Raw genomic sequence first — 25233 nt, forward strand, 5'->3', positions numbered from 1 at the left:
TTCCAAAACAATGGCTGGTAGGTGTGGTCATAGACTACAAACACAGCTGCTGGGGCCCCACCCTTTTAGTTAAGAGTCATCATAACCTGGCTAGACACTCACAAAATGCCTATCTCATGGAAATGTGCTTGTTAATTTCTGACATCAAGACAACTTTTAGTGGCAAACAAGTTTTCAAAACTGTAACACAAAAGGTTATGTCATGACAAACAAAATTAGAAGTCCCAAAACCTGATCTGCCAGATGAGGGCAGACTAGAGTCCAGGAGTCCCAGAGTTTTCTGAGATTCTCAAATGAACTATGTCATATAATTTCCTGTTTTCAAGTCAGAGGATATCTTTGGTACGTCACTGGCGATGGTACATCAGTAGCTGACAATCAGGAATTCACTTTTCAATTTTAAAGTCTGTGAGAATATAATTCACAAGTTTTTTAATACATATGGTTCTCCAGTTCTCTGCCTGAATAAAGGCTGACAAAGTTTCTGAACTTTAGATTCTGCAAGTCCTTCTTCAAATATCTAAAAGTTCACCCTTTATTTGTCTCCAATCTTCTCTTCAACAATTTGGTCACTTTACATTCTGTTCTCCAATGGCATCTGTAAATGGTGACCGCAAGGATTTGCAGAGAAGTATTAGGATTATTCCTATCAGGAGTTAGCAAACTTTTTCTATAAAGGGTCAGATGGTAAACATTCTAAGTTTTCTGGGCCATAGGGTTTTTGTCACTACTACTAACCTACCTTGCCTTTGCAGCATAAAAACTACCAAAAAAAAAAAAAAAAAAAGGTAAATGAGTAGGGGTGGGTACATTCCAACAAAACTTTAGTTACAAAACACCTGGTAGTCTAAATTTGGTCCCTAGGGAATACTCTGTAAAGTCCTAATGTGTGTTTGTGTGTTCGGTCATACAGTCGTGTCCGACTCTTCGGGATCCCATGGACTGTAGCCCATCAGGTTCCTCTGTCCGTGGGATTTTCCAGGCAAGAATACTGGAGTGGGTTGCCATTTTCTACTCTAGGGGATCTTCCCAATCTAGGGATCAAACCTATGTCTTGGGTCTCCCGCATTGGCAGGAGGATTCTTTACCACTGTGTCACCTGGGAAGCCCAACTTCTAATGCATATGGTCAAAAATATCTACCAAGGAAGTCAAGCCATGAATGAGGTGGAAACTGCAAACATCAGATTTCCACCTTTCCAAGCTTCCATAAAACTACGGCACAGGCATATGACCCAAGTGCTACCCATCAGATATACTCATCACAGACTTTTAATCGAGTGATACCAAGAAGCAGGACTGTGGTTGAGGCTCTGCCAACACGTGCACTGCTCAGCACTGCAAGCTACGGTATCCATGCGTTCAATGCCAGCAGCAGTATGTCTTTACCAAATATGCCGTAAGGAGTATGGACCATGACTGTCCAGCTCCACGTCTATTTCTCCAGCATTCCCACTATCCTTTCAATAAATTCCTTTTCTCTAAATTGACCAGAACTGGGTTTTTCTGCATGTAAGTTACAACCTAAAAGACTCTTACAGTAGCACCATCATCATCACTTGGGAACTTGGCAAAAATTAGGAATTTCCATACCTAATGAATCAGAATCTCTGGGGCAGGCACTAGCAGTCTGTGGTTTAATGAGACCTACAGGTGGTTCTGATACACATTAAAGTTTAGAACAAGTGGTTTATTCGTAGGATTTATGCCACTCTGGGGGATTCCCAGGTGGCCCAGTGGTAAAGAACCTGCCTGCCAATGGAGTTGCCACAAGAGACATGGGTTCGATCCCTGGGTTGGGAGGATTCCCTGAAATAGGAAATGGCAACCCACTCCAGTAATCCTGCCTGGAAAATACCATGGACAGAGGAGCCTGGAGGCTACAGTCCATGGGGTCAAAAGAGAGTCAGACATGACTCAGCAATTGAACACACGCGCATACACGCCATTCCGGGTTATCTAGCTGATAACCTATCAGAGGAGGGACACAGCACTGAGATGTCTAGTAAACCCTGGTCCCTCCAGAGCACCTGGTTTTAGGGTCACAAGATGCTAAGCATTTATGAAACAACAGAAAATCATCTTTCAGAACAAAGGATGGTTTTAATAGCAAACTGATAAATTCTCTCATATGATGTGGTTGGTTATGGGTTTTGGTCTCCATGGGACAGTAAGTATTTATAGTTGTTGACTGTGTAATGTTGGTCTTAGAAAGGGGTTTCTTGTGGTTTCTGCACCAATTATTGCTGACACAGGCTTAAGGTACTGCATTGTTTGTCAGGCTGCTGGTGTGTCCAAGATCAATAAAAGCTATTATAGATACCAAAACAACCCCGACAGAGGCAGACTGGAAGTCTTACAGACATTTTTTGGTAATAAAAATGTAAATGCTATATTTAAAGCAATGTTATTTACATTGTGCACTTCAAAGTTGCTCTACTGAAACTCAAAAAGGGAAATCATGAAGAAGATGGAAAACTAGGAATTTATGACATTCCAGATCAGTAACACCTACATCAGACCCTGGTTCTGTAACTACAAAGTAGTGAAGAAATTATCCAGGGGCATGAGGTCACAAAGAGTCAGACAGGACTGAGTGCACACAAATTAGAAGAACAAATACCAACTCAGGATTAGAGAATAAAAATAATTAGTCCCATTTGGGCAAAAAGGTGAGGAAATGGTGATGACTCAGCACGTCATAAAACACATCAGCAATACCCTCTCAGCCAGTCAGTTATGCGAGTGAGTGAAGGTGGACAAGCTGAGGTAGGTGAGACCAATGTCATCCTACAAGCTGCCCTTCAACGACCCACACCTAATGCATTCACTGTAGGTATATTCTATGGCTTTTCAATTTCACTGTAAAACGACATATTCAATTCATGTTTGTAGCTCTGTATGTATGAGGAATTAATAATTCTGTTAAGTTCAGTCGCTTAGTTTTGTTCGACTCTTTGTGACCCCATGAATCGCAGCACACCAGGCCTCCCTGTCCATCATCAACTCCCAGAGTCCACCCAAATCCATGTCCGTCGAGTTGATGCCATCCAACCATCTCATCCTCTGTCGTCCCCTTCTCCTCCTGCCCTCAATCTTTCCCAGCATGAGGGTCTTTTCCAATAATTCAGCTCTTTGCATCAGGTGGCCAAAGCATTGGAGCTTCAGCCTCAACATCAGTCCTTCCAATGAACAACCAGGACTGATCTCCTTTAGGATGGACTGGTTGGATCTCCTTGCAGTCCAAGGGACTCTCAAGAGTCTTCTCCAACACCACAGTTCAAAAGCATCAATTCTTCGGTGCTCAGCTTTCTTCACCATCCAACTCTCATATCCATACATGACTACTGGAAAAACCATAGCCTCGACTAGATGGACCTTTGCTGGCAAAGTAATGTCTCTGCTTTTTAATATGCTATCTAGGTTGGTCATAACTTTCCCTCCAAGGAGTAAGCGTCTTTAATTTCATGGCTGCAGTCTCCACTTCTGCTAAGTACATACTTCTAGTTAAGTGCTATGGGACTTCTATCCCCTTCCTCAATGCTGTACCGAGCAGTGTGCTGCTCTCAACAGCTGTATATCTCAGTTCAGCTGTTCCACACACGCTTATAAAACTAAACTTGGAAAACTCAAATTGGAATGCTTAGAGCGAGTCTGAATTTTTCTATTTCTCAAAGTCTAAATCTAGTGAATTTCTTACCTATGAAATGCTTGTGATCACAGACAACATTCAATACAACATCAATTATCTAAATCATTCATCAACCAAGGTATTTTACTCATTACCTCAGCAATTAAAAAGAAAACTCTCAGGGGATTCTCTGGTGGCCCAGTGGTTGAGAATCTGCCTTACAATGCGGGAAATATGGGTTCAATCTCTGGTTGGGGAACTAAGATCCCACATGCCATGAAGCAACTAATAAGCCCATGCCCTAAAACTACCGATCCCGCGTGACACAACCAGAGAGCCTGTGTGCCACAACTAAGACCCAATGCAGCCCAGTGACTAAGCGCTGAAGAACAAAACAGAAACCCTCTCAGGATGGATCTCCACGGCCAATACAAACTCAAACTCAAGATACACATATTCTGCAGCTACAGTTCTATAATCAAAAGTTATGCTGAAGGATCTTCTCCAGATTATTTTTAGGCTGCCTTCAGCTAACAGTGCAGCTAAAAAGTTGGAGACAGCTGTGTTTCAAATCCTGCCTCTATCAGTTATTAACCATATAACAATAGATAATCTGCTTAACATTTATTTTTTGTACAATTGGGAATGTAAACAGCTTCTTTTCAAACATAAATTTTTAAAATAAATCTACTAAATGTGTAGCACAGACACACATTAAAGGTTAACAAATATTAGTCATATGTTTTATGTTTCATTATGAAATTACAAGTTAAATTATATCAGCAGACTATTAAAACTATTTGAAAGATTTGCAGCAATATCTCCAAGTTAACATGCCCATACATTAAAGATAGAATTCCATTCCATTGGTTTTATCATCCATGAAGGTATAAATATATTCTGCAAAATGGCAATGAAAAGCTGTAACACTTACCACACCTGAAGCTCACACCACAGATTCTAAATGCCATTTCCTACTAAAAGGTACCTGTTTCTAGATATATGGCTAATTTCTAGTAGTAGGGCAAGGAAAGTAAAAGCCTGGAACACTTTTTGGGCCAGAAAGTAGGGTATTACTTAAAGACTCTTTCTTGTTGTTGTTTAGTTACTGAGCTGTGTCTGACTCTTGCAATCCTACAGACTGTAGCCCACCAGGCTCCTCCGTCCACGGGATTTCTCAGGCAAGAATACTGGAGAGGGTTGCCATTTCCTGCACCGGGGATCTTCCCGACCCAGGGACTGAACGCGCATCTTCTGCTTGGCAGACAGATTCTTTACCACTGAGCCACCTGGGAAGTCCTAAAGACTACTGGATCATGCCCAAGTTCTCAGGAGGAGGAGGAGGAGGAGAGTGTAAAGTAGGAAAGGTTCTTCCAAACAGAACATCAGCTAATAAACGGATGGAAGGAACAAACAGCCTACCCTTTCCACTGCTCACTGAACACTGTTCCTGGTGGCCCCGCAGCACCTCAAATGCAATGTACCCAAAGCTAAACTGACTGTCCATCCCCCAGCTGTGTCTTGCTCCTAGGTTCCCTCATTTAGGTGACAATACTCACCTTCAACAGCTCATGTGAGCAATCTGTCAATTCTACTTTTTAAACATCTCCGTTCACCATCTCAGCTGAAGCGATTTAGAGTCCTTCCCTGGTGGCTCAGACAAGAGTCTGCTTGCAGTGCCGCAGACCCAGGTTTGATCCCTGGGTCAGGAAAATTCCCTGGAGAAAGGAATGGCTACCCACTCCAGTATTCTTGCCTTGAGAATTCCATGGACAGAGGAGCCTGGTGGGCTACAGTCCATGTTTATACATCATCCAATGTTTATCTGCCTTCTTAGCACAGTAGGCAGCACTTCAGTCTCATAATGTGAAGGTCCTGAGTTCCAACCTCAGTGAGCACCGTTTGGGCTTCCCTGGTAGCTCAGCTGGTAAAGAATCCACCAGAAATGCAGGAGACCCTGAGGTCAGGAAGATGTGTGGGAGAAGGGATAGGCTACCCACTCCAGTATTCTTGGGCTTTCCTGGTGGCTCAGACGGTAAAGAATTCACCTGCAATGCGAGAGACCTGGGTTCAATCCCTGGGTTCAATCCCTGGGTTGGGAAGATTCCCCTGGAGAAGAGAATGGCAATCCACTCCAGTTTCTGGCCTAGAGAATTCCATGGACCAGGGAGTCTTGCAGGCCACAGTCCATGGGGTCATAGAGAGTCAGACACGACTGAGCAACTTTCATTCACAACAGAAAACAGCCTTCTTGCCTCTAGTCTGGCACCCTATAATCCATTCTTCAGAGCGCTCCCAGAGTGATCTTTCTAAAAAGAAAATACAAACTTAACAAGGAGAACACAGTCCTTCATGTTCCGAATTCTGACCATGCCTCCAGCCTCATCTATTTTACTACTTAGTCTTGTCCCAATATTCCAGCTACCCAGGCAATGTGCATGTTCATACCAAGCTCATCTGTGGCCCTGAAAATGCTGCTCCCTTTTCTGGAAAAACATTCAGTTCCTTCTTCACCTAACTTTTATATATTCTAATTTACACTCAAGTCAGGGTTCCCTTTCGAAAACAGTTTGAATGGCACGTGCCTAGCCTTTATTCCTCTCCCCCAACAGCCCTCCTACAAACTCCTGGGCATCTGATATGTGCAACTGTCATGGTACTTAACCAGGCGCTATTTTAATTGTCTGTGTACTTGTCTATCTCCCCCTCTAAGAATCTTTTATTCCTAGCACTTAAAAACGGGACTTGAAAAATACATATCACACATACATTCATTAGGAAGTCTTCTACAAAAATGTATGCTTTCAAGTCTGCCTCAGAGAGTCATCTGAGGAGCTCATAAGCAATCCAAACTTCAGTTGGCACCTGTGACACTTATGAACTCTTCTTTACGATAAAGTCTTCTTGTATTAGTTGAATGCTCTTAAAAAACCAAACTAGAATAGACTATCAACTTCTGAAAACAAGTCATAAAACAGAACGGTATTAAAAAAAAATCATGTAACAAACACACCTGTTTTCATTCTACATAAAACTTGAGAAATATACACTTAAATAGACACAGGCACCTTAAAATATTATACTTCATACAATACAGGCAAGATTAAATAAGAGGCATTTATTTAGGAAAATATTAGGCTCTGTATAGTTGTCAATAAAAAACAAACAAAGAAGTTCAAAGCTTAAAATGTAACCTAAAGTTCACTGATAAAGAGAAAGCACTGGGGCACTACTGGACAAAGGAAGTAAATGATGAATCATGTGACCCTGAGCAAGACATTTTACCTCTCACAAGTTTAGTTCCTTTATCTGTATGTAATCCACTTCACCAGCTCTTGAACCATCAGCTAAAGTATTTTTGGAAATCATATATACGTACATTCACAAATACTTGCTAGGTGGTGCTGCTGCTTCTGCTACGTACTAAGTGCCCCGTCCACCAAGTCCCACGGTCTCTGCTACATGTCAAAGCTGCCAAAGTTTCCGTTTGGGGCAAATAACGGAGAACATCAAACAAGGGCTGCTCATGCCTTCGCAACCTCAAGTTCTTAACAACGAAGGGGCTCCTTCAGTTTTTATCTAAGCCAGATCTCAGTTTACACCAGCTAGTTCAAGGTAAAGCCAAAAGGCAACTACAATGTTACAGAGCTCACAACTGTACATGCAAGAATATGACTTTGTCAGAGTCAAGTTCACCACACCTGGCTGCTACTGCTCTGCAGAATTCTCTCTCAGGGAAGCTCCTTATCACTCAAAACCAAGATTTTATGGTGTCGAAACTACTGAATGGCCAGAGTTTTGTTATTGTTTTTGCTTTTTTCTCATGTTGGGGATCTCCAATACAGATATGAGGTGTCTTGGAAGAGCAATTATCCAATAAAGGCCCCATCCGGGTCTAGTATTCCCTTTCTATACAGTTTAGTTTACAGATGAAGGTCAGAGGGCCCCGGTTGCATAAATAAGTTCTTGCTTTCCAAGGAGCTCTCTAAATGTGCACCTGCTGTTTTAGAAAAGCACAACAGATCTCTGTTCTGCCACCCTTAACGATGCACACAGTGACTCCCTCAAAATTCTGAGTACAATGGTGCTCTTTTGCCAATTCAGAAGGAAAAAAAACCCTAAACTGTACATTTAAAGACCATTATTCTAAACTATGAAAAAGATTTAATAATTATAAGAACACTAAACTTTATATTCTTTCAGTCCAAGCCCCCTCTAAATTTTGGCAACACAAACAAGCTAGATTTTTTATAAAATGATTTTCTGGATTGTAAATAGGCAATTACATTAACATCTAGCTGAGCATGAAGTATTCGCCCAACTAAAGTTTAAAGTCATATGCTTCAAAACACATGGAAAGGTAAAACTGGCACTGCAGGTAAAGCTGCAAATGTGTTTTAAAGCCATACAAAAAGTAGTTCCTCTTTCAAAGTATGACTTAAGTTCCTCTATCTGAACTGTCTTTGAAGAACTGCCAGGTAAAACACATAGTTTCTTTATGGTCACTGTACATTATTTACATCTTAATAAGAGAATATTAACAGCAAATTTTGCTCTGTGCCAAACTTCAGTCTTTTTTCCCCAGCACTTCAAGTATCAGACCAACAGAAATTACTACTAGAAAAACACGAAAACAGTGTTGTTCAGATTCTTTTCCTTTTTAGAGTCATTCACTCTACAAATATTTGGCTACCTACCACGTAACAAGTATTGCATGCTGGAACTGGGAGATAAAGATACAGTCACTGTCTTCAAGACGCTTACAATCCAGCCAGGGTGAACGAGCCAGCAACCCTAACACAGAACAGGAAATGCTCTGAGACAGGAAGGGACACAGAGAAGGAGTGGGAGATCAGATTTCAGCGAGCCGTCTGCGTTTGTCAAGCGAGAGGATGGTGTTCAAGACAAAGGAAATAGCAAACTAGCATGTACGGCTACTGCTGAGTGTTCATTATGGTTGGCACCTCGTTAACTACTCTGGGGCTTCCCTGGTGGCTCAGAAGGTAAAGAATCCAGCTGAAACACAGGTGACCTGGGCTGGATCTCTGGGTCAGGAAGATCCCCTGGAGAAGGGAATGGCTACTCACTCAAGTATTCTTGCTTGAAGAATTCCATGGACAGAGGAGCCTGGTGGGGCTATATAGTTCACTGGGCAGCAAAACTTTACATATCTCATTTAGTCCACATAACAATCCCCCAAAGATTAAAATTAGGTAACTTTTCCAAGGTCACTAAAATTCTCAGTGCTATAGCCCAGCTCTGAAGTAGGCATGTTTAAATGCAAAATTCCATGACTGTAAACACTTTTCCATCCTACATAAAAGCAGAGACAGGGAAAATGGCACAATGGACATGTTTCTAACCACTATCTATATATCATAATTACTTAAGGAGTATAGAATTACTTCTATAAATACCAATGCTTGACACTCCATTCCAGAAGACTTTACTTCAAGAAATGAAAGATGGGCCTCAGCATTATTTAAAAAAAAAAAAAAAATTCCCTAGGCTGAGAGACATATGAAGCCCAGGTTGAAAAATACCGTTATGACACTCACATTTCTCTGATCATCAGTGATGCTCACCATCTTTTCATGTTTGTTGGCCATCTGTGTGTCTTCTGTGGAGATATGTCTCTTTAAGCCTTCTGCCCATTTTTTCATTTGAGTTTTTTTTTTAATTGAGTTGCATGAGCTGTTTATATATTTTGGAGATTAGTCCTTTGTCAGTCAACTCATTTGCAAATATTTTCCCCCATTCCGAGGGTTGGCTTTTCACCTCATTTATGGTTTCCTTTGCTTGCAAAAGCTTTTAAGTCTAACTAGGTCCCAACTGTTTATTTTTGTTTTTATTTTCATTACTCTAGGAAGTGGGTCAAAAAAAGACCTTGCTGCGATTTACGTCAAAGAGTGCTTTACCTATGTTTTCCTCTAAGCTTTGTAGTGTCTGGACTCACATTTAAGTCTTTAATCCATTCTGAGTTTATTTTTGTGTATGGTGTTAGGGAATGTTCTAATTTTTTTTTAATTGAAGGATAATTACTTTACAGAATTAACCTCAACAGTCATAGGTATACATATATACCTTCCCTTTAGAACCTCCCTCACATCTTCCTCCCCAGGAGTGTTCTAATTTCATTCTCTTACATGTAGCTGTGAAATTAAAAGACGCTTGCTCCTTGGAAGAAAAGCTATGACAAACCTAGACAGCATATTAAAAAGCAGAGACATTACTGACAAAGGTCCATATACTCAAAGCTATGGTTTTCCCAGTAGTCATGTGTGGATGTGAGAGTTGGACCGTAAGGAAAGCTGAGTGCCAAAGAATTGATACTTTTAAACTGCGGTGTTAGAGAAGACTCTTAAGAGTCCCTTGGACTGCAAGGAGATCAAACCAGTCTATTCTAAAGGAAATCAGTCCTGAATATTCACTGGAGGAACTGATGCTGAAGCTAACGCTCCAATACTTAAGGCCATCTGATGAGAAGAACTGACTCACTGAAAAAGACCCTATGCTGGGAAAGACTGAAGTCAGGAGGAGAAGGGGACAACAGAGGATGAGATGGCTGGATGGCATCACCGCCTCGATGGGCATGAGTTTGAGCAAGCTCCAGGAGTTGGTGATGGACAGGGAAGCCTGGTGTGCTGCAGTCTATGAGGTCACAAAGGGTCGGACACGACTGAGCGACGGAACTGAACTGTCCAGTTTTCCCAAGACCACTTACTGAAGAGACTAAGTCTTCTCTCCATTGTATATTCTTGCCTCATTTGTCATAGATTAGGTGACCACAGGAGCATGGGTTTACTTCTGGGCTTTCTGTTCTGTTCAGTTGATCTAAACTACAATGAGCTATCACCTCACACTGGTCAGAACAGTCATCATAAAAAAATCTACAAACAATAAATGCTGGAAAGGGTGTGGAGAGAAGAGAATCCTCCTACACTGTTGGTGGGAATATAAAACAGTACAGCTACTATAGAGAACAGTACAAAGTTTCCTTAAAAACAGAGCTACCGTGTGTCCCAGCCATCCGACTCCTGGGCATACCTGAGGAAAACCATAATTCAAAAAGATACATATACCCCAATGTTCATTGCAGCACTATTCAGATTGGGCAGGACATGCACGCAACCTAAACATCCATCAACAGAGGAATAGACAAAGAGTATGTAGTATAAATGGCAACCCACTCCAGTATTCTTGCCTGGAGAATCCCAGGGACGGAGGAGCCTGGCGGGCTGCCATCTATGGGGTCGTACAGAGTCAGACACGACTGAAGCAACTTAGCAGTATATATATACAACGAAATATTTCTCAGCCATATAAAGGGACAAAACAGTGCTGTTTGCAGGGACGTGGCTGCATCTAGAGACTGATGTAAAGAGTGAAGTGAGTCAGAAAGAGAAAAACAAATATTTTATATCACTTATATGTGGAGACTTCCCCAGTGGCTCAGACGGTAAAAGCGTCTGCCTACAATGCGGGAGACCTAGGTTCGATCCCTGGGTTGGGAAGATCTCCTGGAGAAGGAAATGGCAAGCCACTCCAGTATTCTTGCCTGGAAAATTCCATGGACGGAGGAGCCTGGCAGGCTGCAGTCCATGGGGTCACGAAGAGTCGGACACAACTGAGCGACATTTACTTTACTTTACTTACATGTGGAATCTAGATAAATAGTACAAATGAACTTATCTGCCAATCAGAAATAGAGACACAGATGTAGAGAACTTACTTACAGGAGGAAGGGGAGCAGGGCAGGTGTGGGATGAACTGGGAGACTGGAATTGACATACGCGCACTACTACGTTTAAACTGACACATACGCACTACTACATATACGTAAGGTCACGACAGAGCACCAAGTAGAGCTCCTTGTACCATACAGTAGATTCTCATTAGTTATCTATTTTCTACACAGTAGTGTATGTATGCATGGTTTGAACCCAATCAGAAGTGGGCAGAAGACCTGAACAGACATTCACCAAAGAAGACATGCAGATGGCTAAGAAACATGAAAAGATGCTCAACATCACTCATTATCAGAGAAATGCAGATCAAAACTACAATGAGGTTTTCACCTCACACCAGTCTGAATGGCCATGGTCAAAAAAATCTACAAACAATAAATGCTGGAGAGGGTGTGGAGAAAAGGGTACCCTCTTGCACTGTTGGTGGGAATGCAAATTGGTACAGCCACTATGGAGAAGAATATGGAAATTCCTTTTAAAAAACTAGGAATAAAACTACCATATGACCCAAGAATTCCACTAGTCAGCATATACCCTGAAGAAACCATACTGAAAAAGACATATGTACCCCAGTGTTCACTGTAGCACTATTAACAATAGCTAGGTCATGGAAGCAACCTAGATGCCCACTTACAGAAAAATGGGTAAAGAAGCATATATACAATGGAATATGACTCAGCCATAAAAACAAGTGCATTTGAATCAGTTCTAATGATGTGGATGAACCTAGAGACTATTACACAGAGTGAAGGAAGTCAGAGAAAAACAAATATCGTATTATGCACATAAATGAACTCTAGAAAGAAAGTACTGATGAACCTATTTGCAGGGCAGCAATGGAGACCCAGACACAGAAAACAGACTTGTGGACACAGTAGGAGAAGGAGAGGGTGTGCCCAATAAAGAAATTAGCACTGAAACATACACATTACCATATGTGAAACAGATAGCTGGAGCTGGTGGGAATTTGCTATATGATGAAGGGAGCTCAAACATGGTGCTCTGTGACTACCTAGAGGGGTGGGATGGGGTGGGAGGTGAGAGAGCTTCAATAGGGAGCAGACACGTGTATATGCCTATAGCTGATTCATGTTGACGTATGCCAGAAACTAACACAATACTGTAAAGCAATTATCCTTCAATTAAAAATAAATAAACTCAAGTAACTCCAAAAAAAAAAAGAAAGCCGTGTGTCTGGGGGTGTGGGATGATAAGGCTGGAGTGCAAGGCAGAAGATAACGGAGGACTCTACATCTTTCCCATTCCCATCAGAGCCAAATTCATGAACTTGCAGCCTTCACTTTCTTGGGTCTTATTCTCTAATCCACCGCAGTCAGGCTCTGTATTCAGTCCACTGAAAGCATTCTGATGGAAGCAACCTGAAGAATATAGGAATCTTCACCTTTCTTGAACTCTCTATAATACCTGATGTTAATAATTAGGGATTTCTTTATGAAATGTCTTCCTGTAAGTTCTTCTCCCACCTCTATAAACACCTTCTTTTCATTGTCTGGCAGTTTTCTTTTCCTTCCCTCATCCCTTTAATATCAGAGCACTCAGAGTCTGTCCTCCTTTTCTCAGCTGACTTCACCTATGACCCATAAGCTGTAGACTCTCAGACCAACTCAGACCATTAGCTAGTTTGATCTGAAGCTCCAAATGCTTTCTGAACATCTCTGTGTCCCCTGCAGGGAGCCTCAAACCTTCTCTAAAACTGAATTCTCTTCCGACCCTAATTCTGCCTTTTAATAATGTGCTATTATTCACAGTTACCCAAACGAGAAACTAAGAAATTATCTGAACTTCTGCTTTGCTCTGAACAGACCCAATCCAAGTCTGTCCCAACAAGCAAAAGACAGAAAAGTTTGCCACATTTGCCCCAGAGCTACTGTGGACACTTAAAAGAACATAAAGACAGAGTGTCTCCTGGCCTGAAGTGCAGCATCTGAAGTTTGAGGCAGTTGCCACAAGAGTAGGGTTGGAAAGAATGAGGTGGCCATTCCAAAAAGGGTCAGGTGAGTCAAGGTATAAAGGATAAGCAGACGAAGATCAAGAAAAGCCAAGATAGGAGGTTCAAAGTCCAGCCCAGAGATTAAAATGCAAAGAAGCAAGATAGTTTCCTAGTTCTCTTTTATTGAAAGAATACACACTGTATGATCCCACTCAAATGAATGCAAAAACATCTTTCATGGCGAAAGATATTAGAACAGTTTCCTTTGGGAAAAGGTACTGAGTGGGAGAGGCAAAGGGGGAGTTTCTGGAGGGCTGCTAATACTCTATAATAATGATTTGGAAGGTACCTAAATATATTTGTGAAAATTAGGCTGGCTATACACTTGAAAGCATGTGGAATTTACCGTATGTGTATTACGTTGTTGTTTAGTTGCTAAGCCATGTCTGATTTTGTGAACCCAAGGACTGTAGCCAGCCAAGTTCCTTTCTCCATGGGATTTCCCACTCAAGAACAATGGAGTGAGCTGCCATTTCTTTCTCCAGGGAATCTTTCCAATGCAAGGACTAACCCCGTGTCTCCTGCATTGGCAGGCAGATTCTTTACCACTGAGCCACCAGGGAAGCCCCCATGTGTGTTATAGTCAATTTCAAAGACTAAAAAAAAAAGTCTGGCGGGATGTACAAACTCGCATTTCAATCAATGACCATGTTGAGACAACTCTACTTCACTATTCCACTATCTCATATTCTGCTACCTTATTTCACTCCTAAACTATTGCATTTGTTTCCTATAACTAGATCCGTATCTCCTGATTTCCCAGTTATCCTGATATAATCATTAACAGTCTTGCCTTTCACACTGAAAAATACTCTGGTGCAGACAAAATGTTGTTTGTTCATCCTACTGAAAACCACCTGCCTCTAGTGTAGCCAGCCTGTACCGCTTCTTTACCCATCCCCTGGCTTCACCTACACCTTCAACAATGCCCACAGAGTAATCTTTGTAAAAGTGACCCTATTTCTGGGCTAAATAGCTGTTCAAGCCTCCAACAGTTCTCCTTTATTTACAACATCCAGTCCAAATCCCTGAAATGATCCAACCCTGCCATTATATGCAGCTTCAACATTTAACATCCAACACCACACACTGTCTCCTTATACACACAAACCACCATACACTAGTCCAGTGTTTTGCGACCTTTCTTCATTATCACTTCTCTCCAAAGAGTATTTTTCTTAATCGCCACCCCATCTCCAATTAAACATTAAGGAATAAGACACTGTCCAGTAACGATGAGCTTCCTGTGATATTACTACACAAACCATAGATCTAAGTTTTTTTTCATTTTCCATTCCCCTAAAGGACCCAATTTTTGTCCCACTGGGAACGCCATCATCCCCACTGGGAATGCATGCTCACAGACTGGCTACTTGTTCTACAAATGCACCTGGCTTGTCACCATTAGTGCCTTTGCTCCTGCTGCCCTCTGCCTGGAATGACCTCCCTTCTGGATATCATCAAGAAAGCTATTCGTGATACTATGGATTTACTTTAAAGGTCCTCCACAGAGCCTTTCCTTTTCTCACTTGCAGCTGTAAAGTGCCCTATTCACATCTTCGTTACCAGTAATCTTAACGTTTTACTAATGTCTTGACTGTCTCCTAAATCATTGAAGAATAGGGACCATGTCCAATTTCTCCCTACAACCTTGGCTTTTAGTATTCTAACATATCTGCTTACTGAATGGATAAATTAATGTTATCATCTGCATGCGGTAACCAAACATCTCAGTTTGCTGGAGACAAATGACTTCTTTAATCTGTTTTCCGGGTGTACGTAGTAATCCACCTCTTCTAATTCTCAAAAATAATTTGGATGACAATTTATACTGCTAACCTATCTAGGCAATGGGAAATAATTCTGAGCAAGAATAGAAGATGATCAGATCTCAGTATTAGAAAGATCACTCTAACCAAATATAACAATAAGTAAAATGACTCAAAAATTCAGGGGTGAAATGATAAAAGTGTGAACTAGGGTAGTTGAGCTGGACAGGAAGTAGAGAGAGACTCAAGATGTAAAATCAATAAGGTTTAGTGATCAGTTAGATATAGAGAAGAGGACAGCAGGGAAAACTGAGTAAAGACGCTAATTCTGAACTGAGAAACTGAGGCAGTCAGCAGGAGAATATTAAAGAGTAAGAATGATGATGGTTTCTATTTCAGACAAATGGCTTAAGAACCTGGAGGACAATTTAGTAGTTATATAATGAATCTGAAGCACATGAAAGGTGGTAAGATGCGACAGACTTATGTGACAGACTCAACCTATTAAAAACTAACAGAAGTCACACTGCTGAGTGAGACCACCCAGGTGTACAAAATCAGCAGTTCTAATGAACAGAAAGTATTATCTTTTAAAATGAGGTCTTTACAAAATTAATTCTAAATTTTGTTCTGTTTAACATATTGATTGTTTAATATGTGCAAAGCGTGGTATTAAGCAGTTAGAGATGGAAATATAAGAGAAATATTGTGCTCACTCTGAGGTAGAAAAGAAATACTACAGAAAAAGAATGGCATTGAATATGAACTGAGTTGAGAGAAACGCAAACTCAGGTCTCAATTTTGACTGTGGTGTCTTTAATTTTGGTATAAGGACTCAAAATGAGTACCTTAACAGCTTTCATTGCTTCAGAGCACTTAGCTTCCCACAGAGTAGTTAAGCCTAAAATTTTCCATTAAAAAAAACAAAAACACTTTGTAAAGTGAAAAAGGAAATCAGAGGACTAGCTCAAGAAAGCCAATGTGCTATGGAAGTTGAATCTACAAAGTAGGATAACTGGCCAGAAAAGTAAAAACTGCTTTAGAACACAGTTCTAAATGGCATTCTTCACAAAACTTTCCATTCTCAGCGTCTGGCTCACTAGGATTATGCTTGAGTTGATAGTTTCATGTAAGGACAACAGATGGCTCAAAATAAAGGAACCATTAATTTTGCCCAGAAACAGAAGAATTCTTTATTCATTAATTACATGATGCAAACATCTGATTACAAGATTGTAAGACACAGATTCTTACAGTATCTATTTGTATACTTTTCATAATGCTTTGTACCCAGTAGGTATTCAAGGAAAAGTAAGCTGAATGAACGCATTTCACCCCTTCTATTATACACTCTCTTGACTTAGCTCCCAGGACATCACCCCTCAAGCCTGGCTTTCCTTCGGCTGCACTGCTGGCTCCCACGCACTCTCCTTCGCTGGCCTCTGCTCTTCTCCCAGGCACTGTCTTTGGTCCTCTTCTATTCCCATGTATGCTCACCACTTTGGGAATTTCATCTAGTCTCATGACTTTAAACATTATCCTTAAGCTAATAACTATAAAGCTTCTATCTGCAGCCCAGCCTTCTCTTTAGAAATAATTATAAATTGTATATGTGACTCCTTACTCAACATTTCTAACAGACAGTTCAAATGTGACATGTTTGTGTGACTCAATTTCTGATCCATTCCCATTCCCCACACTACTCATCCTGCAGCATTCCCGGGCTCTTTGACACAGCTCAAACTCTTTGATTGTTAACTCCAACACTCCAGTTATTCTGGCTAAAAACTTTGAAATCATGCTTGATGGCTTTCCTTTCCCTCAAAGCACAAATCTAATCCATTAACAATCATGTCTGCTAAACCTTCAAAATATTTCCATAATTGACAACTGCTGGCGACCCACTCCAGTACTCCTGCCTGGAAAATCCCATGGACAGAGGAGCCTGGTAGGCTGCAGTCCATGGGGTCGCTAAGAGTCAGACACGACTGAGCTTTGACTTTTCACTTTCCTGCACTGGAGAAGGAAATGGCAACCCACTCCAGTGTTCTTGCCTGGAGAATCCCAGGGATGGAGGAGCCTGGTGGGCTGCTGTCTGTGGGGTCGCACAGAGTCGGACACGACTGAAGCAACTTAGCAGCAGCAGCAGCACCACCACCACCACCAGCATTATTATCCTTTAGTCTGAGCTATGATCATCTCTTCCCTACTTTAATGTGATAACCTCTAACTGATGTTCCTGTTTCTTTCTATCCTTGCTCCCACAATCTATTCCCAACCCAGCAAGCAGCCAAGGGATGCGTTAAAAAGTAGGATTACATTGCTCCTCTGCTTCAAAACATTTTGGTGGAAAACAGAACTCTTTTTCATTCAAAATAAAAGTCAAAAATATACAATTAAGAGTCCTGCATGATAAGCTCCATCTTACATCAGCATTGCCTCTCTGACTTCATCTCTTACCACTCTGCACTAGTCGCTCAGAGCTCCCTGCTATTCCTTGAATGCACCAAACACTCTCTCATCTAAGGACCTTTGCAATGACTATTCTACTTGGAAAGCTATTTCCCAATATATTCCTATGGCTAATTCTATCACATGAATCAAAGCTTTAATAAAAATTCATCTCAATCAAGACACCAACTACTTTAAACTGCACCCAGTCCTTGTCCATTTCTTCCAATTCCTTTATACTGATCTTTTTAAAATTTGCAATTATCAGCTAATGTATTATGTAGCATACTTGTTTCCTGTATTTATCTGTCCATCTCCCTCCCTCTTCAGTTAGAATATTAATAAAAACTCCAGCAGGGTAGGCCTGTTTAGTTCACTGATACACCCTAGTACACAAAATAATGCCTTGAATTGGTAAGCTTTCAATAACTGAATATATTTATAACAGATGCTTAACAGTCCACTAAAAAGAATAAGGAACTTCTGAAAGCAGAAATGATCTTGTGAGAATTTCATCAAATTATTTACCACAAATAAATCATCACTAGAATTCAATTTATCACTTCTTTATTGATACTTCTGTGCCCCACCCCCAAACAAATTCTACACTCAATCAAAAGCACTGCCAAAGATGAAACTTCCCTTAGGACTCTACACTTTCCCTGCTAAGGGCCAGAGTTCAATCCCTGGTCGGGGAACTAAGATCCCACAAGTCACCTGGTATGGCCATAAATAAATAAAGATAGTTTAAAAAGCACTGCCAATGAATCAAGAAGTTAACGTGTTATATGCTGCTAGATGTCAGAGCTCCAGTCTGGGTACTGTGGGCAGCTGTTTCAGCATTCATTCCCTTAAACAATGCTGCTGTTCCAGTAAAACAAGATGAAGTACTTAACACAGCAAACACTAGCCAACATAACTTTGTGAACGGTTCAGAAAACTTCCTAAGGCTCAAAAATAAGCAAACTAGGTAATTTTGTTAATAAAGAGAATTAGGATTTTCCCATTAACATGCTCTCTTATCACTGTGGAATTATGTTAGGTATCAGAATGTATGTGAAAAATAACCCATTTATTTTCAAGTGCAATGTGACAGTTACCGAAAGAGATCTGACTGAGCCACTGAAAGCCTCAAAAAAGTCAGAGGGTGAATGAGAAGACAGAAGAAAGTATTACTAACACAGATACTTTAGAAACTTCACGCATTGGAAAATCAAATGTCCACTTTTAAATGACGGGTATTATCTAAGAAGCCATAAAAAGGAAAATCAGAAAATATTTTTAACAGAATAAAAAGGAAAAGAAAATTTACCAGAATTTGTTGCATGCAGCTGAAGCTGCTTGATACTTTCTAATGATATAGAGACTATGGTAGGTTCACCTGTTCAAAATGAACGCTTTCAATTAACTCACAATGACCTCAAGAATCATCAGGGAAACTAAGACACCTAGAATTACAAATTCAAGTCTTGAAAAGAGGGCTGTGGCAAGTGGTAGAATTTGCTTTGTTTCTATGCAAAGATCAGGATCTCCAACAACAAAGTCTGATCCATCAGCTAAAATTACAGCTTGACTGTCAAGTCACAAAAGGTCAGTCCAAATTACTGAAATCTACTATGCAAAACATTATAAACCTGAAAAACACAAAAGTGAATTCGGAAGAACTAACCTAAAGCACTTTCTTTCATTTATTTCAATTACACACAAGACAATCCAACAATAATTCACAACATTGTTTTTGCCTTTTGGTTTAAGAAACATAGCACTTATTATGGAAATTTCTCCAAATCAAGGAAAACCTCACTCCGCCCCCTAAGCACTCTACACCGACCGGCAAGGTTAACAGGTTTTAGTTATTTGCCTGAAAACTAGCCTGCAGGTCAAATGAAAACCATTGAAGCTGATGCCATTACTACTAATTCAATACAGCAGGTTTTGGATCCAAGCACAAAATACTGTAAAATTTGCCAATGACACAGTCTGAAAAATTACCTCCTGAACTGATCTTTAAATACGCAGAATTCTCCACTAGAGTTCATCACCTGAACTGGACGCAAAGTTTTAAACTGATGTTGAAAACTTCATCGTTCAGGCAACCGAACAGTATTTAAAGCGCCTATACGGTAACTTTAAGAGAAATTATTAAATTTTAAGTAACCTTAACAGAGGTTTTTGGCTTTTCTCGTTGTTATTGTTAATGACACGGCAGTTACATTTCACTTACAACTTCCACCTCCTTTTTATAGTCTACCTAGTTACGGGACAATCTCACTCCGAGAACCGGCATTTTACCCTGAAAAAATACCATTTAGTAATGGGGCTTTCTTATCGAAAACACTGGAAGTCACCGGGTGTGCGGGGAAGGCAGCTTTTCGAGAAGGAAAGACGGCCGTCACCGCCCGCGTAAAGGGCCCGGTTTAGGGCCGGGAACGCAGAGAACAGATAGCCTAGCAGCAGGTGCGAGGCTCTGGCAAGGGGACAGTCGCGGCAAGTTTCGGACCGACAGCGGGATGCCGTCCGTTGGACAGCGGGAGGCTCGACGGGTCAGCTGGCCTTACCTCGGGCGTCCGCTCTGGCGGCTTCTTCTTCAGCGCCTGCCTAGCGCCAGGGTCCACAGGTGAGTTCATGGTCGCGGCCCCGGCCCCCGTGCTCCGCAGCCTGCCCTTAGCAGCCCATGCGACAGGCCATTTACCCTAGGTAGCGGGGGGCTACACCCTCCCCCGCGCAACTCCCCTGAAGAAGGGAACTCCGAACTGCGCCGGGGACCTAGCTTTGGCAAACAAACCTTCGCAACGCCCGCCCACGGCCTCAGCCCACGCGCGACTGGCCAGAGGGAAGCCCGCGCGGGGGCGGAGGGAAGGCGAATGCGCGTGCGCAGCACGCGCAAGCGCGCAAACGAACGCCTAAAGGCGTGACTCCGCGGTGACGTAAAAACTGGGGCGGTGCCCCGAAGCCGCTCCCAAAGCTTCTAAGTGAGAGTTGAGGAAACGTCGCGAGACTTCACTTGAACCTGTCACTGCATCTGCCTCGGAGTGGCGGTTTCAGCCGCTCCAGCTTCCGGTGGCGGGGCCGGAAACGGGTTGTGACCGACTGAGAGAAAATAGTGTGTGGAGGATCAAACCGTGGGGTAGGCGTCCTGGGTGGAGAGTTGTTTGTGTCAAAATCCGGAAGTTCAGGGCGTGGCCAGGCTCCGGGCCGACTTCCAGTTCTGCAGCTCCGACACCGCTCCTCTGGAGAATGTGCGGAAGTCGAAGCTGCCATTCAGCAAACGAGGAAGTTCCTACCCTGTCTTCCCTCCCTGTCTTCTAATAAAACGAGTCTCTTGTGGAAGGGGCCCGCCAAGAACCTACCCTAAGACGGACGCCCTGACATCAGCGCAGAGAAATAGAAGCTTCGTGGCCTTGAGCAGGAGTGGGCAGTCGCCGAGTCTGCAGCCAGCTCAGAACTAAGCGCTGGTTGGCGAAGTCAGTCTGGACTAAGTTCACATAACCAATGCTGAAGCCAGCCCTCCCTCCGTTCAACCCCTTCTCAGGAGTGTGCGTTTTTTACATTTTGTACACTAGTCTGTTTACCAACAGGCCGAATAATGCAAATGAACATTTATTAGCTAGTACCTTGGTAAGAAAAACATCTTTTCTCCAGGGCAGCCAGACATCTGTAGAGGCTGTTTCCACTGGAACGTCACTGACAGAAGTCCAGAATCCATCCTTCCAACAATCCTATCTCAGCGCACAGATGGGCCGCACTAAGTCACACAGTTTTCCTTGGAGTGTCATAATCATGTCCTTTCCACTGAATATGGCTTTTTTTTTAAACAGTACTTATGGTTCACTAAGTAACTCTGATATAAGATTATGACGTTGTTCCCATTAATTTTTTAATGACATGGTAAGAAAATTTTAGCGTAACAAAAGGGAAAAGAGTTCAGGCTGCAACATTCACCATTTCGGGATCCAGTAATGATGGATGACGGTAAGGGGCTTTGTTTTCCGTTGATCATTCAGCTTGCCCAAACTTGGAAGTTTACAACATAATAATAGTTGAAGTTTACAACATAATTTCTTTTTTGAGTAGAAGGCAAAAACTTTATCACGGAAGTTACGGCTCAGCCACTCAAAATTTTCAGTTGGTCACAAATAACTGCAATAACCCACTTTCGTCATTCTTGTGTGTGTTTATTCTCTCAAAAATCTTACTAAGATCACAAAAGTTACCCCATTTTTCAAGCATGTTTCCAAAGCCACATCAGTTATTTTGAAAACAGGGAAAAGGAATTAAAAGTATGACAACCATGAGCTTGGACTTATAAGGGCAAACATTTATATTTGTGTCTTTAATAGGCCGTTTCTAGTTAAATAACTTGGTTATTTCTGAACTTCAGTTTTCTTATCTGTAAAATGGGACTAGTAAAAGAACTTTTACTTTGGAATTTTCTGAGGATTTCATACATAGAGTTCCCTGGTGGCTCAGACGGTAAAGCATCTAACTACAACGAGGGAGACCGGGGTTCAGTCCCTGGGTTGGGAAGATCGCCTCAAAAAGGAAATGGCAACCCATTCCAGTATTCTTGCCTAGAAAATCCCATGGGCAAAGGAACCTGGTAGGCTACAGTCCATGGGGTTGCCGAGTTGGACATGACTGAGTGACTTAACTTTCTTTCTACATACATGAAATAATTTACGTGAACAATCTGCACAATCCAAGCACTCCTATTATTTCTTTTACCTCTAAGAAATGATTTCTCTAAAGCATAAATTCAAATTTGAAGAACTGGATAGGGTTTTTTCCATCTGCTGTTTTTTTTCACCAGAACTATTCAGAAACACATTTAAGTATTCATGAAGATGTGGAGCAACAGGAACTCACACAAACTGCCAGTTAAGCGTATATTGGGAAACCACTTAGAAAAAAGAAGTTATCTAGTAAAGCTGAAATTTAACATACCCTTTGACAGCAAGCCCACTCCTTGATGTTTGTCCTAAAGAACACTCAGAAAAGATGAACAGAAACGGTCACTGTTCGTATTAGCCAAAAATCTGAATAATCCACTTGTCCATCAACTATAGAATGGGTAAGTTGTTGTATATTCCTTCAATGGAATACCAGCCACAGAGCACAAGAATGAATCTCCAACATAATGCTCACAGGGAAAAAAAAAAGCAAAATATGGAGTATCACTACACAAAGTTCAAACACAAGCAAATCTGAAGAATACCACTTAGGGATGCATACAAAGAAGTAAAACTAAGAGAGAAGAGCAAGGAAATGTTCATGAAAGTCAGGTTGGAAGTCACAAAATGAGAAGGCAGAGTATTATGATCAGGATAGGGCACGTGGAGATGGGGTGGGGTGGGATTCTGGGTTACTGAAAAGGACTTAAATCTTCATCTAAGTGACGGTTACAATAGTGTATATTTATTCATCTCGTACTTGACAAGGAAAATGAATTAAGTCTACAAAAATAATTATTAATATACTTTATTGTGATAAGACAGCAACAGTAAAAACAGTTTATTAATATCCATAGTAACTACACCCAGCTAAATTTGAGCATATTTTCAAAGTCTATATTGTCCTTTACCATCCTGTATTATGATTTGGTATGCTAAAAAAAAGTGAAGAGACGAGAGTGAGAGCTCTAGTAACTATTTTCAGAGAAAAGCCAACCTCCAGGACAGGATTCACCAGTATTAACATACATCTCAAAGGAAAAAATAATGGTTCTTAAATTCTAGGTGCTTAAATCTTTAAAGATGGTTAAATATTGCTTCCCTGGTGTCTCAGTAGTAAGGAATGCGCCTGCCAATGCAGGAGGTGGAAGGTTCAATCCGTGGATTCAAAAGATTCCCTTGAGAAGGAAATGGCCACCCACTCCAGTAGTCTTGCCTGGAAAAATCCCATGGACAGAGGAGCCTGGCAGGTTACAGTCCATGGGGTCGCAAAAGAGTCAGACACAACTTTGCATGGACAGAGGAGCCTGGCGGGCTACAATCGATGGGGTTGCAAGAGAGTCAGACACAACTTTGCTATGAAACAGAAACAAGTCTTTAAAAAAAGAAAAAGTAGCTTAACTCTTTACCCAATCTTAATTTTTGTCATATTTGGCACAACCTGACAGCTTAATATTTTTGTCTGTCTCAGCCACCTGCAGGAAATATGTAAACTTCATGAGAAACTTTGTTATTTACTGACTTATTCCTGGTACCCAGATCTGTGTCTAGCACACAACAGGTATTCAATCAATATCTGCTAAATGAATAGAACTATCTAAAGACTAAGTGATTAAGAGAAGATTTTGCTGTTAGAAAGATAGGAACTTGATTGCTCTCCTATGGAAAAGATATATGTCTGGCTAAGCAACTACTCTATTATGTAAAACTGAATGCATACACAATCATATTACCATCTTTGCAGAACAACAGCAGACCAACAAAAAGTTAAGAGCACTGGTTTTATGTCTGGAGAATCCCAGGGACGAGGGAGCCTGGTGGGCTGCCGTCTATGGAGTCGCACAGTCGGATACGACTGAAGCGACTGAGCAGCAGCAGAAATGGCATAGAAGTGAGATTTGGGGTTGCTGGGAGACTGAGTCACTACTACTGGGAAAGTAAGAGCACTTGCTGGCCTAAATCCAGAAGGTCACTTTCTATCACTGAATAAGAATCTTTGAGGGTGGGGTCTAGAAATACTTTCCAAGCACTATCTAGATGTTTCTCATACGAAACCAGGTTTGAAAACTACTTTAAATTATCTCAGGTTCTGGCTAGTCAGACCCATCTTAATTCCAACGTTGAAAAAGATATTGACTTCTGAGTGCTGAACCAAATGTGTGACACAAAAATGGCATCAAAAGTTTCTTGAGGATATAACAGTATCTTCCTTATATTTACATGAGACGTCAACAATGTTATTCCCTTTCAGAAAATTTAGGTTAACACTGCTTTTATCAATATTACTTTGAGTGCTCGGGTGAATATAAAGACATGTTTTGGAACCCTCCTTGATACAATGGTTACTTGGAAAGGAAGGCATCTCAAACCTCTTCAACTTAATATCCTCCTTAGAGTAAATACACATGTATCTATGGGAGGTCTAGTCAGATAGTGTTAACCTGGGCAGAGAGCTGTGTGCAATCTAATAAAGGAATCAGTCTAGGCTCACACTTTTATGAAAAGTGGAGTTCCTTTTAAAGGAAAGGTTATAAGAGGACAAAGTCCTGGGGTGTGGGCAAGAAAGGAGCCTCTGACCCAAGCATATGTTTTAAGACCAAAAGTTCTCCTGAAAAAAAAAAAAAAAAAAAAGGATGGAAATTTCATCCACTTAAAAAATCTGTTTAAAATTTCTTTTAAAACTTTAAAAATCTTTGAAAAACTCTTTTGGATTGCCAGTATTTTCTTTCTTTAGGGAAGTTTAGAACAAACATAGTCAAGTTCACAATCTGAACTATAAAGCAACAACAGGAAGCACTACACTTTCCAACTTCCCTCTTTTCTATCTGCCTAAATCCTTCTCACTCAGAGTTACAATTCCCCAGCCCCCAGTGCACCTTCAGCTCATGTTTGGTTCCACTTGCCATCCCCCCCCCCCACCTCCTACAATGGCAAAGACAAACAAAAGGAATCTC

At 41.3% G+C, this 25233-nt stretch overlaps 1 protein-coding gene across 6 annotated transcripts in view; it reads right to left on the reverse strand.

Annotated features, from left to right (window-relative positions):
* The window catches only part of RAPGEF6 (Rap guanine nucleotide exchange factor 6), a 219080-nt gene extending 198617 nt beyond the window's left edge, over positions 1-20463 (reverse strand). For all 6 annotated transcript variants that reach the window (XM_005682634.3, XM_005682636.3, XM_005682632.3 and 3 more), the window contains exon 1: positions 20168-20463. In XM_005682634.3, the coding sequence (XP_005682691.1) occupies positions 20168-20236 (69 nt within the window). In that variant the 5' untranslated portion in view covers positions 20237-20463. The remainder of the gene's footprint in view (positions 1-20167) is intronic.

Source organism: Capra hircus, chromosome 7 (genome assembly GCF_001704415.2).
Source record: "Capra hircus breed San Clemente chromosome 7, ASM170441v1, whole genome shotgun sequence".
Lineage (NCBI taxonomy): Eukaryota > Metazoa > Chordata > Mammalia > Artiodactyla > Bovidae > Capra > Capra hircus.